The sequence below is a fragment of the Dendrobates tinctorius genome, unplaced genomic scaffold (assembly GCF_039654945.1).
Source record: "Dendrobates tinctorius isolate UK_male_01 unplaced genomic scaffold, ASM3965494v1 ptg000192l, whole genome shotgun sequence".
Classification (NCBI taxonomy): Eukaryota; Metazoa; Chordata; class Amphibia; order Anura; family Dendrobatidae; genus Dendrobates; species Dendrobates tinctorius.
The window spans coordinates 4,878,929-4,895,012 of record NW_027361859.1 but is presented as its reverse complement, the minus strand read 5'-3'; the positions used below and the strand labels follow the sequence as shown (position 1 = coordinate 4,895,012).

General features: G+C 47.5%; 1 protein-coding gene across 1 annotated transcript in view; it reads right to left on the bottom strand.

Moving 5' to 3' along the window:
- Positions 1–15,064, bottom strand: part of LOC141055826 (uncharacterized) — a 103,512-nt gene extending 88,448 nt beyond the window's left edge. Inside the window, exons 1-5 of the mRNA XM_073552544.1 lie at positions 14,933–15,064; positions 7,516–7,676; positions 7,210–7,386; positions 7,004–7,127; positions 6,505–6,599 (exon numbers count right to left, since the gene is read on the bottom strand). Coding sequence (XP_073408645.1) covers positions 6,505–6,599; positions 7,004–7,127; positions 7,210–7,386; positions 7,516–7,593 — 474 coding nt within the window. The 5' untranslated portion in view covers positions 7,594–7,676; positions 14,933–15,064. The remainder of the gene's footprint in view (positions 1–6,504; positions 6,600–7,003; positions 7,128–7,209; positions 7,387–7,515; positions 7,677–14,932) is intronic.
- Positions 15,065–16,084: the final 1,020 nt, after the last annotated feature.

The window sequence follows — 16,084 nt, the reverse complement described above, 5'->3', positions numbered from 1 at the left end:
GAGCAGCCCTCACTCAGTATTACTATGACCTGAAGGAACTCACATCTCAGTAATGAAAACCGCCTCACAGGCAGACTTGTCTAGTTGCCCATAGCAACCAATCAGAGCTCAGCTTTCACTTTACCTCAGCAGCTTCAGTGATGAAAGCTCCCTGTATAGTAAGCAATAATGACAATGAGGCATTTTTCGCCAGACCAATATTGTTGCTCAGTAAGGCTGCTTGCACACACTTCACCTCAGCAGCTTCAGTGATGAAAGCTCCCACATGCATGTGATCCGTTTGTTTGTTCGTGCGCAGTGCAAGTGTCCATAATGTATGTGAGTACACATGTGCCCTGTTCGTCCGTGTGTGTAGGGTGCATCCATCTGAGTGTGTTTGCATGCGTGTGTGGTCCTTGCGTGCATGTTTGTGGTGTGCATGTGGTATTTATGGGGTGGTGTTTGTGATGTGTGTGTCTAGAGTGGTCTGGTGTTTGTGTGGTGTGTTGTGGCATTTGTGTGGTGTTGGGCTTGTGGGTTGGTGTATGTGTGCTGTCTGTGTGATGTTTGTATGGTGCTTGTGAAATGTTTGTGTGTTGTGTGTGGTGGTGCAGCCCCTTTAACAGCGACTCTTTTGGCGCCGTCGCTATAATCCGTCCCTGTCAGTCACAACTATTTTCCCTTCAGCAATTTTACTTTCACCTTCACATTTCTCCATTATATGTATAGGGGGGCGCTAGTGAGATTTAACGTGCGCAGTATTCTGCTCCTCTGGGTGGAGAGGGGGCATGCCAAATTTCACCCAAATCGGGTGAGAACTGTGGATTTGTATAGAGCAGGCTACTACAGATTTTGCGTTATATACCTAACTAGCTGAAGAGCCCGGCGCTGCCCGGGCATAGTAACTAACTGTGGTTAGTTATAACAAATTATAATTATCCTCCATCCCATAGTCCCGTGCCCATATACCCATCATACATATCCTCCATCCCATAGTCCCGTGCCCATATACCCATCATACATATCCTCCATCCCATAGTCGAGTGCCCATATACCCATCATACATATCCTCCATCCCATAGTAGAGTGCCCATATACCCATCATACATATCCTCCATCCCATAGTCGAGTGCCCATATACCCATCACACATCCTCCATCCCATAGTCCCGTGCCCATATACCCATCATACATATCCTCCATCCCATAGTAGAGTGCCCATATACCCATCATACATATCCTCCATCCCATAGTAGAGTGCCCATATACCCATCATACATATCCTCCATCCCATAGTAGAGTGCCCATATACCCATCATACATATTCTCCATCCCATAGTCCCATGCCCATATACCCATCATACATATTTGCCATCCCATAGTCGAGTGCCCATATACCCTTCACACATCCTTCATCTCATAGTCTCGTGCCCATACACCCATCATACATATCCTCCACCCCATAGTCCCGTGCCAATATACATATCCGCCATCCCATAGTCCCGTGCCCATATACCTGTCAAACATATCCTCCACCCCATAGTCCCGTGCCAATATACATATCCCCCATCCCATAGTCAAGTGCCCAATATACCCAACACACATCCTCCATCCCATAGTCCCGTGCCCACATATCCGTCATACATATCCTCCATCCCATAGTCGAGTGCCCATATAACCATCACACATCCTCCATCCCATAGTCGAGTGCCCATATACCCATCATACATATTCTCCATCCTATAGTCGAGTGCCCATATACCCATCACACATATTCGCCATCCCATAGTCGAGTGCCCATATACCCATCATACATATCCTCCATCCCATAGTCCCGTGCCCATATACCCATCATACATATTCTCTATCCCAAAGTCGAGTGCCCATATACCCATCACACATCCTCCATACCATAGTCCCATGCCCATATACCCATCATACATATTCTCCATCCCATAGTCCCATGCCCATATACCCATCATACATATCCTCCATCCCATAGTCCCGTGCCCATATACCCGAATATGTATGATGGGTATATGGGCATGGGACTATGGGATGGAGAATATGTATGATGGGTATATGGGCATGGGACTATGGGATGGAGGATGTGTGATGGGTATATGGGCACTCGACTATGGGATGGAGGATATGTATGATGGGTATATGGGCACAGGCCTATGGGATCGTGGATATGTATGATGGGTATATGGGCATGCGACTATGGGATGGAGAATATGTATGATGGGTATATGGGCATGGGCCTATGGGATCTTGGATATGTATGATGGGTATATGTCATCATAGGTTGCAAGCCCCGCCGCTCATTATGATGTCATAATGGTTGACTATGGGATGGAGGATGTGTGATGGGTATATGGGCACTGGACTATGGGATGGAGGATATGTATGACGGGTATATGGGCACTGGACTATGGGATGGAGGATGTGTGATGGGTATATGGGCACTGGACTATGGGATGGAGGATATGTATGATGGGTATATGGGCATGGAACTATGGGATGGAGGATGTGTGATGGGTATATAGGCACTCGACTATGGGATGGAGGATATGTATGATGGGTATATGGACACGGGCCTATGGGATCGTGGATATGTATGATGGGTATATGGGCACGGTATAAGGGAGAAGAGATCTCGAGTGATAGCTAGACACAGAGGGAGGGATTTTTGAGGATTGGTGTGATTAAGGCATGTCTGAAGGATGAGGGAAGACACCATTTGTAAGTGAGAGGTTGAAGAGGCGTCTAGGGTTGGGATGAAGACTGTGGTGAGGTTAGGGATGAGGTGGGACAGGAGCTGGTCAAGCGTGTAGGCAGTGAGATGTGATCTTGAGAGAAGGGTGGAGAGCTGATCTTCTGTCATGGTGGAGAAGCTGGTTTTGGAAAAGCAGGGCTGAGCAGCTAAGGCTAGTTTCACACTAGCGTTTTGGAGCGCAGCGACGGCCTGCGCACGGCCGCCGCTAAGCCCCGCCCCCTGCCACGCCTCTGCCGGTAGCTCCGCCTACCGGCGCATGACGCTGCATGCGCCCTGCGTCCCCTATCTTTATCACTGGGGGCGCAGGCCGTGCGCAGTATGCGTTTGGCGGCGCATGCGTCCTTTTGACGGTGCGCCGACCTGCGCCAAACGCAACCTGCTGCAGTTTGGTTGCGCCGGCGCACTGTCAAAAAGGCGCATGCGCCGCCAAACGCATACTGCGCACGGCCTGCGCCCCCAGTGATAAAGATAGGGGACGCAGGACGCATGCAGCGTCATGCGCCGGTAGGCGGAGCTACCGGCGGAGGCGCGGCAGGGGGCGGGGCTTAGCGGCGGCCGTGCGCAGGCCGTCGCTGCGCTCCAAAACGCTAGTGTGAAACTAGCCTAAGAGGGGCATTGGGGGTTGCGGGCCACAGCTTACTCTAATCATATCGATCTTCTGCTTAAAGAAAAAGAGGAGATGCTGGAGGACAGTGTAAAGAATTGAAAGTGTTGAAAAGCTGTTTAGGGTTGTGAGACAGGGAGGATATGAGAGATGAGAAGTACTGTAGGTTTCTTTTGCGGCAGTGAGCGTGGACTTGAAGCTGGTGAGGGACTGCTTTGATGAAATGCTCGGCAGAGTGGGATCTCTTCCATCTCCGCTCAGCGACCCTAGAAACCCTGTCTCAGTTTTTTGGCCAGGCTGGTCAGCCAGGGCTGCCTGTTGATTGTACGAGTTTTGCTATGCGTGAGGGGGGCGGCCGAATCAAGTGTTGCTGTTATTGTGGGGTTATAAAAAGTGTCAGCAGCATCTGTGTCATGAAGGGAAGCTATATCTGTAAGAGGGAGAAAGGACTCAGAGAGTGATTGTAAGTTGAGGTGTTTGAGATTTTTGCTAGGGCGAGTGAGTTTGTGGAGGGGGGTTGCACATTGGGAGAGGAGAGGGAAGAGAATGTCAGTACGTTGTGGTCAGACAGAGGGAGGGGTGAGTAAAACTGGTTTCACATTTGCGTATCTGTGCGCAGCGTTTGATCCGCATGCATACATATCTTTAACATGGTGTATGAAGGGACATGCGTTTGCATGTGTTCGCATGCGGATGTGTACACATGCGTTGTTTCGCGGTGTGTGGCAGGGCAGGGCGCAGCGAACGCAACATGTTGCATTTTTTGAGGTGTCAAAAATCCGTCAAATATGCGCAGGCATGCGGATGCGTTCGATATGCATGCGTACTTCAGACTGAACAATCCTCCAATTGACTGCCTCTTCCTCTGTAACAACTTCTCCAACCACTTCTAGCCTACCATCACAGCCCAACACCCCCCAGATCCCAAAAGTAAAGCCATTTTATTTTTTGTTATTTTTTTGTCAAATGTCCTCTTGTTGTTATGTTTGTTAATAAAAATTCTTTTAGTTCACAATACCTGTTTCTTTATCTTTTTATTTAACATGTGTGTATTGTTGAGTGAAGTATTAACAGGTGTTACAGTAAAGGTGTTTATTACTAAAGTTACAGTCAAGGTGTTAGCATTAAAGTCAGCAAACAATACAGGTACATAACATCACAGTTACATAATATTACAGGTCCATTTAACTTAGCGGCTTAAACCATTTTGTCGTGCCATGCCAAACGTCCAATATCTGAAACAAAGTAGACCGCAAATTTATCCCTCATTTCAGCAACTTCCACTGTTGTCCTCAAAGGGTGATCTTGGTAACCCTGCAATGTGGTATGAACAGGTTCATCAAGTTGTAATTGTTGTCGCTCTTTCACCAGGATGTAATTGTGCAGAACACACGCTTTCACAACTCATCAATTGTCTCAGTTTTTAGATTGATGGCTGTTTCCAAAATGCGCCAGTTAGATACCAGCAATCACTGGCACACTCCACAGTTCTTCGTGACCTTGTCAGTCGGTATTATTATTATTATTATTTATATAGCACCATTGATTCCATGGTGCTGTACATGAGAAGGGGTTACATACAAATTACAGATATCACTTACAGTAAACAAACTAACAATGACAGACTGATACAGAGGGGAGAGAGGACCCTGCCCTTTCGGGCTTACATGCTACAGGATGGTGGGGAAGGAGACAGTAGGTTGGTGGGTTGCAGCAGTTCTGGTGTTGGTTGAGGTGATATCACCGGTAGTGGTGAGAGAGAAGGAGGTAGCGGGGTCATTGCAGGCTGTAGGCAGGTAGTTGTAAATCCTTTTGGTGTGATTCAAGTCCAACTTGAGTACGGTTTTATGAGGTTGGCACACATTTGAAACGCCTCATCCCCAACCACAACAAACAGCATTGCCGGTCCTTCAGTGTTTGGAAGAGGTCGCGGCTGTGGAAAATTAAAATTATTCCCATACAAACGTTGGCCCATGTCAGAGTTTTTGAAATTCTGTGAGCCATTTCCTCATCCAAATGAGTCAAAGGCCACGGTCACAAATCGACAGTCAGCATCTGCAATCGCCATGAGAACAATAGAAAAATATTTTTTGTAATTGAAATACTCGGATCCACTTCCAGCAGGTTTCCTAATCCGAATGTGTTTGCCGTCCACAGCGCCCAAACAATTAGGAAAATTACAAATGTCCTGGAATTTTGCAGCATTTTCCAGCCAGAGTTCAGTTGTGGATTGGGGGAGGAATTCTTCGTGAAGAACGTCACATAAAGCACGGCAGGTGTCTCCAACAATCCCAGAAAGCGAGGACACTCCAATCCAGAATTGAAAATGTAGAGATGATAAGGTCTCTCCTGTAGCCAGGAATCTGCTGAACAGAAAATGGAAAAAAATTAAGTACATGGCTTTTACAACAATAATAACGACATGTGCTTGTTTTTCAAAATTACGTACCTCAGGGTCACCAACAGACGATCCTCAGCAGGAATTGCTCCATGTAGTTGTGTGTCCTGCCTAGTGATGGATCCTCTTACACGTAGCAGCAAGTCATTAAAGCTCTGTTCCGACATTCTCGTGTAGTCGAAAAACTTCTCCTGGTTTTCACACAGCACAGTGTACAAGGAGTGGTAGGCTCTACGGCTCTCTCAGACATCAACGATGGAGTGTTGCCAAAAGCGACGATGACGTCTTCGTCATCTTTCTCTTCTTCTTCACAAGCAAAAGCAAAGGCAAGAGCCAATTTCAATGACAAATCAAGATGAAGAAGGAAGCTCTCCACGCTAAGATCCATCTTGAAGCTGGATAAGCAGCAAAAGACAAGAATTTCATCTGTGCAGTGTGTCTATATATAAAAATCCCATGAGACACGTCCATTGGGTGTCTGGTGTCAAGGAAACTCTACTGGAAAAGCATTGGAAATATCGAACGCATGCGCAGAAACAACGCAAATGCATGCAAAAATGCATACAAACGCATGCACACGCAGCCTTTTTTTGCCGTCATGCGTAAGATTATGCGGATAAAAAACGCTACCTAAACATGTGTTTTGCATGCGGATGATATGCTGCAGACTCAAACGCTAATGTGAACATATCCTTAGTGAGATTATAGGGGAGATCTCATGACACCTTCACTCCATCTACAGTACCTGAGGATCCTGAGGAACATTGGGATCTTCTTGTTTACAGTCCTGTGGAAGAAGAGGACGGGGACATCTCTCTGTTGTTATCTTATTGGATAGATCTGGAGGAAACACATACAGGGACTGAATTCATTCTTTACATACAGATAATTATAGGCCATGTGTATTTAGTCCTGCCTAGAGTTGAGCGACTTTGGTCGGATCGGGTTTCATGAAGCAAAATTTGTTTCAGATGAAACTGGTCCGACTAGGGCAAAAAAAAGTCTGAGTTTCGTCCGAAACCCGACCCCAATGCAAGTCAATGGGGAATAAAAGTCGGCATTGAGTGGATGAATGTCATCCACTCAATGCCGACTTTTATTTCCCATTGACTTGCATTGGGGTCGCGTTTTGGACGAAATTCAGACTTTTTTTTGCCCTAGTCGGACCGGTTTCATCTGAAACAAATTTTGCTTCATGAAACCCGATCCGACCAAAGTCGCTCAACTCTAGTCCTGCCTATTACCTGGTGATTTGCGGGTCTGGGGAACTTCCATCATGACCTTCTTGTACAGATCTTTGTGTCCTTCTACATACTCCCACTCCTCCATGGAGAAATAGACGGTGACATCCTGACACCTTATAGGAACCTGACACATACAATGATACCGTCATCCCCCGATCCCTTCATAGCGCTACTGTATAATGTCCCAGCATTCCCAGCAGTGTCACCTCTCCAGTCAGCAGCTCAATCATCTTGTAAGTAAGTTCTAGGATCTTCTGGTCATTGATGTCCTCATGTATCAGGGGGTGAGGTGGAAGCCCTGTGATTGGGCTCAGGGGTCTTCCCCATCCCTCAGACACAGGGTCCTGACAGCGCTCACTAGTCTTCTTCACTACTGTGTAATCCTGGTTATGGAGAGACACATTAATAACTCTCACTACAGACATTTCCAGAGTCCTCACCTCTCCAGTTCTGTCCATCTGTTATTCCCATAGATAAGAATGATGTAATGTGACGTCATCAGAATCTCTCACCTCTCCAGTAAGCCGGAAGAGGATCTCTAGAGTGAGGTGTAATATCCTCTCCACCATCTTCTCACTATTCCTTTCCATCCTTGATGGGTCAATCAGGAAAATTCTCTTACATAGAAGATCTCCACTGAGAAGATAAGATATTGTAGATACCTGAATAGGAACTAGATCATAAACATAATATAATCATCAGTACCATCATAAAGAATCCGGTGTAATAACACAATTACTAGAAACTTTATATTCAATCACTGACAGCAGAAATGATGCTGACATGTATGGCACCCAGGCCCAAAATTTACCCTGAGGCACAGAGAAACGTAGTTATGCCTGTTCACATAAAAAGGTAAGAAATGTTCTACTCTGGGCCAGTCTGGAGACCAAATTCAGTCATTCCAATGAATGGATTTGGAGAAAAAAAAACGTCGTCAGCATATAGATGGCATCTGTGTGATACTCATGTTTTACAGACTGCTTTCTGGGAATTGCTTGGGAAACCGCCTAATGCACTTCTGTGTTTTTATCCCCTTGGCAATATATAAGGCAGCACTATATACAGGGCCTTGAAAAAGAATTCATACCCCTTGACATTTTTCATAATTTTTCATGTTACACCCACAAATGTAAATGGATTTTCTTGGGATTTTATGTGACCCCCTGTTTTACCTGCTCAAGTTTTAATCTGCAACTCGCTCACTAAGGCCTCTTTCACACATCAGGTTTTCGCCGTCAGGCGCGATCCGGCGCTTTTGACAGAAACCGGATCCGGCGAAATGCAATGCCGGATCCGGTTTCCCCCCCATTGACTTGCATTTGCGCCGGATCGCGCCGGATGGCCATGCGTTTCATCCGGTTTTCGCCGGATCCGGCAATGTGTCGCGATCCGGCGTCTGGAAAAAACGGCTACTGTAACGTTTTTTGTCTCCGGCGAAAAAGCCGGACACGCCGGATCCGGCGCGTCCGGCTTTTTCACACAATGAAAGCCTATGAGCGCCGCAATGCGCCTGATCCGGCGAAAGCCGGATCCGGTTTTTTTGGTCTGAGCATGCTCAGTAGCTCTGCCCACAAGACATATATAAAAGCAAGACAGTGGGACCCACAGCCACACCCAACATGCCACCCAAGAAAGCAACCAAGCGCAGCAGGAGAAGGCAGGAGACCACTGCAGCACCATCAGCACCACCACCACCCCAAATGGAGCAGCAAATGGAACATGCTGAGGAGGGGAGGCCAGCAGCAGATGAGAGACGGTAATTATCAAATCCCCCATTCCTCCAAACTAGGGCTATTGAATATCAAGATATTCATTGGCCCTTTGTTTCTCTTTATTCAACAGCCGCCCAATAGATGCAGCAGCAGCAGCAGCAATGGCAGCAGCTGGAACACCACCCACAGGCATGGAGTGTGGCCACCAGGAAGACAGCACATCATCTTCTGGGAGCCCTCCCTCGCATCGTCAGCGTTTGACGGTAAGTTTTTATTTCCAAAATCCATCATCTCTGTAATATATGTCTATTCATTGCCTTTTATTTCAAAACAGGATTCACAAGATGAAGAGGAGCTCCCAGAAGAAGAAGGAAGGGGTGGACAGACACTTGGAGTGGGCTCACAATTGGTAAGTTTTTTGCATCAAACGCAGAAACACAACATCACACTACACACAACACATAGAAAACAATGTTCTGCAGACCACACACAGCAAACAAATGCCTACATCCAAAGACATAACTTTTTTTGTTTTCTTCTCTAGTCTTTCCAATCTGGTGCTCAGCCAAGAGGTCCTCGCAGTGCCTCCCAGGGTCGTCGGCGACAGCAACGCGGCGGTCACCAGCGTGTAAGTATAAATATTTTTGCTTTGTTTTTTGGCACTTTTTATTTCATTTCTTTTGTGGAGGCTAATTATGTTATTTTTGTCTTTTTCTTTAACAGCCTTCACAGCGTGCTCCCGACTCTGACGGTGAGGATGGAGGACTCGATGTGGACCACCTCATCGATCTCGTCAGAGAAAGGGAGCCGCTCTGGAATATGGCTGACCGCCGCCACGCTGACCTTATCGTTACCCGACGACTCTGGGAGGAAATCTGTTCGCTCCTTGTGGGCCGCTGGGAGGACCTCGATGTTCGGGCCCAGATTAAAGAGCGTAAGTATATACAGTACCGGTTGCTTGATGTAAACCAGTGTTTCCCGAACTCCAGTCCTCGTGGTCCCCACGGATCATGTGTTCAGGATTTCTATTTACTATGGAAATCCTGAAAACATGACCCCTGGGGACCATGAGGACTGGAGTTTGTGAAACACTGATGTTGTATACTAACCACTCCTTTCTCGTTTCAGGGAACAGAATTGTGAATCGGTGGCGGTCTGAGAGGGATCGTTTCAAGAAGGAGTTCAATAAAGAGATGCGGGCCCCGAGTGGATCTGGAGGACGCAGGAGCAAGTACAAGTACGCACAAGCCCTGTCTTTCCTCCGGGAAACAATGGTCACTAGAAGGTAAATATTACACACCACATGTGAAAACAAAATGTTAGATGTAACTTTTTTTTTTCAGCCAGGGCCATACCATGTCAGTATTTTAATTGTTTTTTTTCTCTTTATTCCACAGCACGGTGAGCAGCACTCGGGAGCCTGCACGATTGGACCCTTCTGAGGCGATCCCTGAGGAGACCGGCACCGAGGGACACTTCGACCGCCCCGGTACATCTGCACCTTCCCAGCCTTCCCACACATTCGACCCATCTGTCCCATCCACCAGCACAGGAGCATCGTGGCCGCCTACATTACATGAAGCTGCTGGTGAGGAGATCGCTTTCCCTTTACCCCACCCTTCTGCCCCTGCCACCTCTAGTACACCTGCGGGTACTGGGCGGCAGCGGCAGAGGGGTCAGGAAAAGAGTTATGCGCCAGAGTTCTTGCATCTGAATGCATCTTTCCAGAACTGTCTAAAAGTCTTGTCAGAGCAAATCTCCGCAGGCTTTCAGCAGATCAACTCCAGCATTCTGGAGGTGAAGACACTTCTGCAAACCATGCATTCAGAAGCAAGATCTTCGCCAAACCACACCTTTTTCAGGTCTGTTGTGGAGCGCATGGCAACACTATCTCCTACCCAGCAGATGCATGTAATGCATTCGTGCCACGGTGTTCTACAGCAGGTTACCTCCCAACCTCCACCTCCCACCACTGTAGTTCCTCCACCTGCACCCCCTCCAGCCACTTTCCATCCTCCCCCTCCTATTACATCTGCACCCCCTCCAGCCACTTTCCATCCTCCCCCTCCTATTACATCTGCACCCCCTCCAGCCACTTTCCATCCTCCCCCTCCTATTACATCTGCACCCCCTCCAGCCACTTTCCATCCTCCCCCTCCTATTACATACCAGCAACCTCACCAGTACCAGCAACCTCCCCAGTACCAGACATCTCCCCAGTACCAGACATCTCCCCACTTCCAGCAACCTGCCCCGTACCAAACTCCTTCCCCGTACCAAACTCCTTCCCCGTACCAAACTCCTTCCCCGTACCAAACTCCTTCCCCATACAACTTTCCATCAACATCATCTGCTCCTACAGTCCCTGCCCAACCCTCCACTCCACCGCCCACCACCTCTTCTGCCTCCCACATGTCCACCCATTCTGTAGCTTTTTCCACACCATCACCTCTAACTGTTCCTTCCCCACCACGATCCCAGTCCTCTCTCCACACTCCCATTGTCGAAGTGTCCCGCAGCCCCTCCAGCAGTATTTCCACCCCACACTACACCGAGTTATAATGTTTTTTTTGTAATAAAAATGCCCATTTGGTTGGTTTCAAACCTTTATTAAAAAAGTTTTTTTAACTTTAAAAACAGTTTACACAAAAAAAAATATTTTAAATAAAAGTTAAATTATTGTTTACACTGGTTGTCTGTCATTTCTTTCTGCGGCGAAATATGTTTAAAAAAAAGGTTAAATACAGGGTATTTAAAAGGTAAAAAGGTATTCAAAACCAGGTATATAACTGTGGGTAAATTTTAGCTTTTTGCCACAGTTGTGTTCCTGGTTGTGTTTGAAGCAAAGTATTTCACCTGAAAAGTTGTGTTTATTGTTGGTGATTTCCTAACAATGTACACAACTTTTGTTAAAAGGTGAAATACTTTGCATAAAACACAACCAGGTACACACCTGTGGCCTAAAGCTAAAAATAGTAAGACCATGACAAGAAAGCCAACTTTGGTTGGCAAAGGTATATACTGTTGGTCCAGAAGGTACACAAGTTTGGTTAGGGCACAAATCTTTCACACTCTGTCATCCTGCCAGTGTACTCTGCCTTGAGGTGACATAAAGTATAGTGCAAAATTGTCCCTCATTACTGAAACCGTCACAGAACTTCTAGTGGTAATATTTCCAATGACAACATCCATCTTCGCCAGTAACTTGCTCTTCTCTCCAACCTGCACTTTCTCCTCTACAACCTGTCAAAGAAGGGCTGTAGGAACATGCTATATATAGTTTTCCAGTAGCCAATCCCGTTCGGAAGGCCACAAGGGTCAATTTTAAAAACCAGATCCGGCGTAATCCGTCGAAAAACGGATAGAAAAACGGATGAACCGGATGAGACGGATCCGGTTTTGTCTGTCAAGAACAAGACGGATCCGGCAGAAAACCGGATCCGGCACATCAGGTTTTACAAAACATTTGCCGGATCCGGCATTCCGGCACGACGCCGGATCGCGCCTGACGCCGAAAACCTGATGTGTGAAAGTAGCCTTACATACAAGTTAGCTACAACTGAGCACAGGTTTTTGAGGTAAAACAAGACAAGTTTTATTTTCTAGACTAACATTCTAGTACATGCGTTTTCGCTGAAAACATCCCATTAATAAGCATAAATCATAAAGTAAGCATCAATCCATCACCGGATATTGTGGCATCACTCCGAGATTGGGGGACTTCAAAACGATCACATTGGGAGGAACCGGGAAAAACACTCTCAGCACATCTGCTTGACCTCAAATTATGTCCCGATCCCTTCTGGAAAGTCCCTTGCTTTTATACATGTCATGTGACTAAATGTTTCTGATAACATTAGTGCAATCGCAGTACAACCATCTAGAATATTCTGGCACTGGATCACGTCGTGTGTTCATGCACAGTTACTTTGTTTTCAAGGATTCTATGCTCATGACTATGAGTTATTCATACCAGTATTTTCCAGTTTATTCCACTTATGCAAGAGCAGATTTGACCTTTTATAACCTTATGCTCAAAGACTGAAAGAGGGCAAAGAACCTGATTGATTACTGTTACGTGCTACAGAACCACTCAGCACCCAGAATATGTTGTGCAGTTATATGTATGAATAATAGGTTCCAGGTGAGATGCATGTCCCTAATGTATCAGCCCACAGGCTGTGCCCCTGGGCAGAGGGGACACGATATTCTCCTTTTGTCCACCCTCCCCCCACCTTTGTAATTCCCACAGTAAACATCGTCAGGCTCCGGCCACCTGCGGCTATTGTAATGCATGTCTGGCCTGCCGCTTTTCTATTGGACTGCCCTCTGTATCTGTGTGATATATTCTGTGTCCTGTGAGTAAAGTGTTGTCAGACTGGAAATACATGGAGAAGCAGTGATCTTTTATATGTGCCCATCTAACCCAAGGATTACAGCCAGCGTCATTCATTCAGACTCCAGCCAACGCAGAGCGGACCTCCGAAAACACGGGGTGGTACTGAAAGAGGTACCCCAGCTTGGTAGACCCCATTACAATTACTATTCGTATTGATCAAATATCTATCTATTCAATACACTCCCAGACAAACTTGTCCCATTTGTATCACACCCCCTAACACAAAGTAGCAAGTATTTGTGAAGTGTTAAGGAAAGGATACATGTTTTCATAATTATTTTAACAATATAAATGTAACAATTGTGCCATGCATTTGTATTCAGCCCCCTGTAGTCTGATACTGCTACATAAAATTCTGAGTGACCAATTGCCTCCAGAAGTCACAGAATCAGTAAATTGAGTCCATCTGTGTGTAACGTCTATTCTGTAAAACTACAAGGCCTCAGAGGTCTGTGTGAGAACATTGGTGATCAAAGAGCATCATGAAAACCAAGGAACCCACCAGACAGGTCAGGGATAAAGTTGTAGAAAAGTAAAGTAGGGTTAGGTTATAAAAAAAATAGCCCAAGCTCTGAACATCTCACGCAGCACTGTGAAATCCATGATCCAAAACTGGAAGGTGTATGGCACAACTACAAACCTACCAAATAGTGATGAGTGAACGTGCGCGGATAACATGTTATCTGAGCATGCTTGAGTGTTATCCGCATATCTTGGGCATGCTCGGATAATATTTCAAGTCCCTGGATAACACCAGAGCATGCACGTTATCTGAGCACATTCGCTCATGACAACTACCAAGACATGGCCGTCCACCTAAACTGACATACATCCCAAGCAAGGAGAGCTCTAATTAGAGAAGCAGCTAAGGCTGGTTTCACATTTGCGTTAAAACAACGCTGCGCCCTGCGTCGTTAAGCCCCGCCCCGAGCCGGCTCCCTGCCTGCCCCATCCGGGATCACCGCCTACTTTCGCATTTGCACGCATGCGATCGGCGCACCCTATCTTTAGCATAGGGTGCGCAGATCATGCGCTGCCAGTGTGAAAGTAGCGTGTTGCGCACTTTTGACGGTGTGCCGTGCGCGCCGAAATGCAACATGCTGCAAGTGCATCCGATAACAGAATCACGCACACCCATACAGGTCTATGGGTGAATATGAAACAACGGACTGCGCTCAGATGTCAGTCTGATTACCAGGAACACAGACAATGGCGAAGATGAAGTTAAGGTTGATTCAAGAGACATTAGCACAATCAGTCTGATTCTCTCGCATGAGAGAACTGACACCTGTGTGACTCCAGCCTTAGTCGAATACACAACAAATCTGGCCATTATCAAAAAGTGACAAGAAGAAAACCATTTTTAAACGCAAGAAATAAGAAGTCCCATTTTCAGTTTGCAAAAAGTCATGTATGGCGCACAGCCAGCAAGAGGAAGAAGGAACCCTGGACAAATGAACAAAAAGCAGAACTTACAGGGCTAAAGGCAAAATGCTATGTGTGGTGGAACACTCACAATGCACCTCATCCTGAAAACACCATCCCCACCGTCACACGAAGCATCATGCTGTGGGGAGGCTTCTAAGGAGAGAACGTTCTTAACAATTACAGCAATATTGGCCTCCATGTAGTCATATAAGTCACAGGTCAGACCCCAGCGACCAGCAACGGGGGAGAACGTGTGTATTCAGGGGGAAACATGGAGAACGGAACAGCACAGAGATGGTAAAGAGCATTTATTATATGGGGAGGAAAAATGGCCGAGTGTGACCAGCGGCTAATCCTGAGAGAGAATAACGGGGCTCCAGCACCTACCTCCACCTGCAGAGCCGCACTCCACATATATGGCTGCTCTGTGCGCACAGGACCTGGGATGAGGTCACAGGAGGGGAGGAGTCAGGGGTCACATGATCAGGGCCTCAGTGTATGCAGGACTCTGCTGTGCTGGTTGTCATGGTGCTGGATGAGGGGAAGTTTCTGTGTGGGGTCAGGAGGGGTTTACAGGGTGGATGTAGCAGAGCCGTGTGTGTACGAGGTGTACGGAGCAGAGCCGTGTGTGTACGAGGTGTACGGAGCGGAGCCGTGTGTGTACGAGGTGTACGGAGAGGAGCCGTGTGTGTACGAGGTGTACGGAGCGGAGCCGTGTGTGTATGAGGTGTACGGAGCAGAGGCGTGTGTGTACGAGGTGTACGGAGCGGAGCCGCGTTTGTGCGAGGTGTACGGAGCGGAGCCGTGTGTGTATGAGGTGTACGGAGCAGAGGCGTGTGTGTACGAGGTGTACGGAGCGGAGCCGCGTTTGTGCGAGGTGTACGGAGCGGAGCCGCGTGTGTAGGAGGTGTACGGAGCGGAGCCATGTGTACGAGGTGTACGGAGCGGAGCCATGTGTACGAGGTGTACGGAGCGGAGCCGCGTGTGTAGGAGGTGTACGGAGCGGAGCCGTGTGTACAAGGTGTACTGAGCGGAGCCACGTGTGTATGGGAAGTACGAAGCAGAGCCACGTTTGTGCGAGGTGTACGGAGTGGAGCCGCGTGTGTACAGGGATTACGGAGCGGAGCCACGTGTGTACGAGGTGTACGGAGCGGTGCCACTTGTGAACGGGGTGTATGGAGCGGAGCCATGTGTGAACGGGGTGTACAGAGCGGAGTAGCTTGTGAGCGGGGTGTATGGAGCAGAGCCGTGCGTATCAGACACTCCCATTACTTTGCTAAAATTGCTGTCAGCTCCAGTGTCTTCTCCATGAGACCTCACAAGAAATGCAATCCCGCTTAGTCCCCCAATCTCTGTGAGGCCCCTCACATCTCTGATCAGGATCTGCAAATCGCTCTTCAGCTTCCTCTCAGTGCCTGCGAGTGGGTCCCCTTTCCCCACTTGCTCAGGGCCCTGGCACTTGCAACACTTACCTCTTCCGGTTCCTCCACTGCCGAATCTTCCATCTGTGACATTTCAGGTCAGAGGGTGCGATGACGT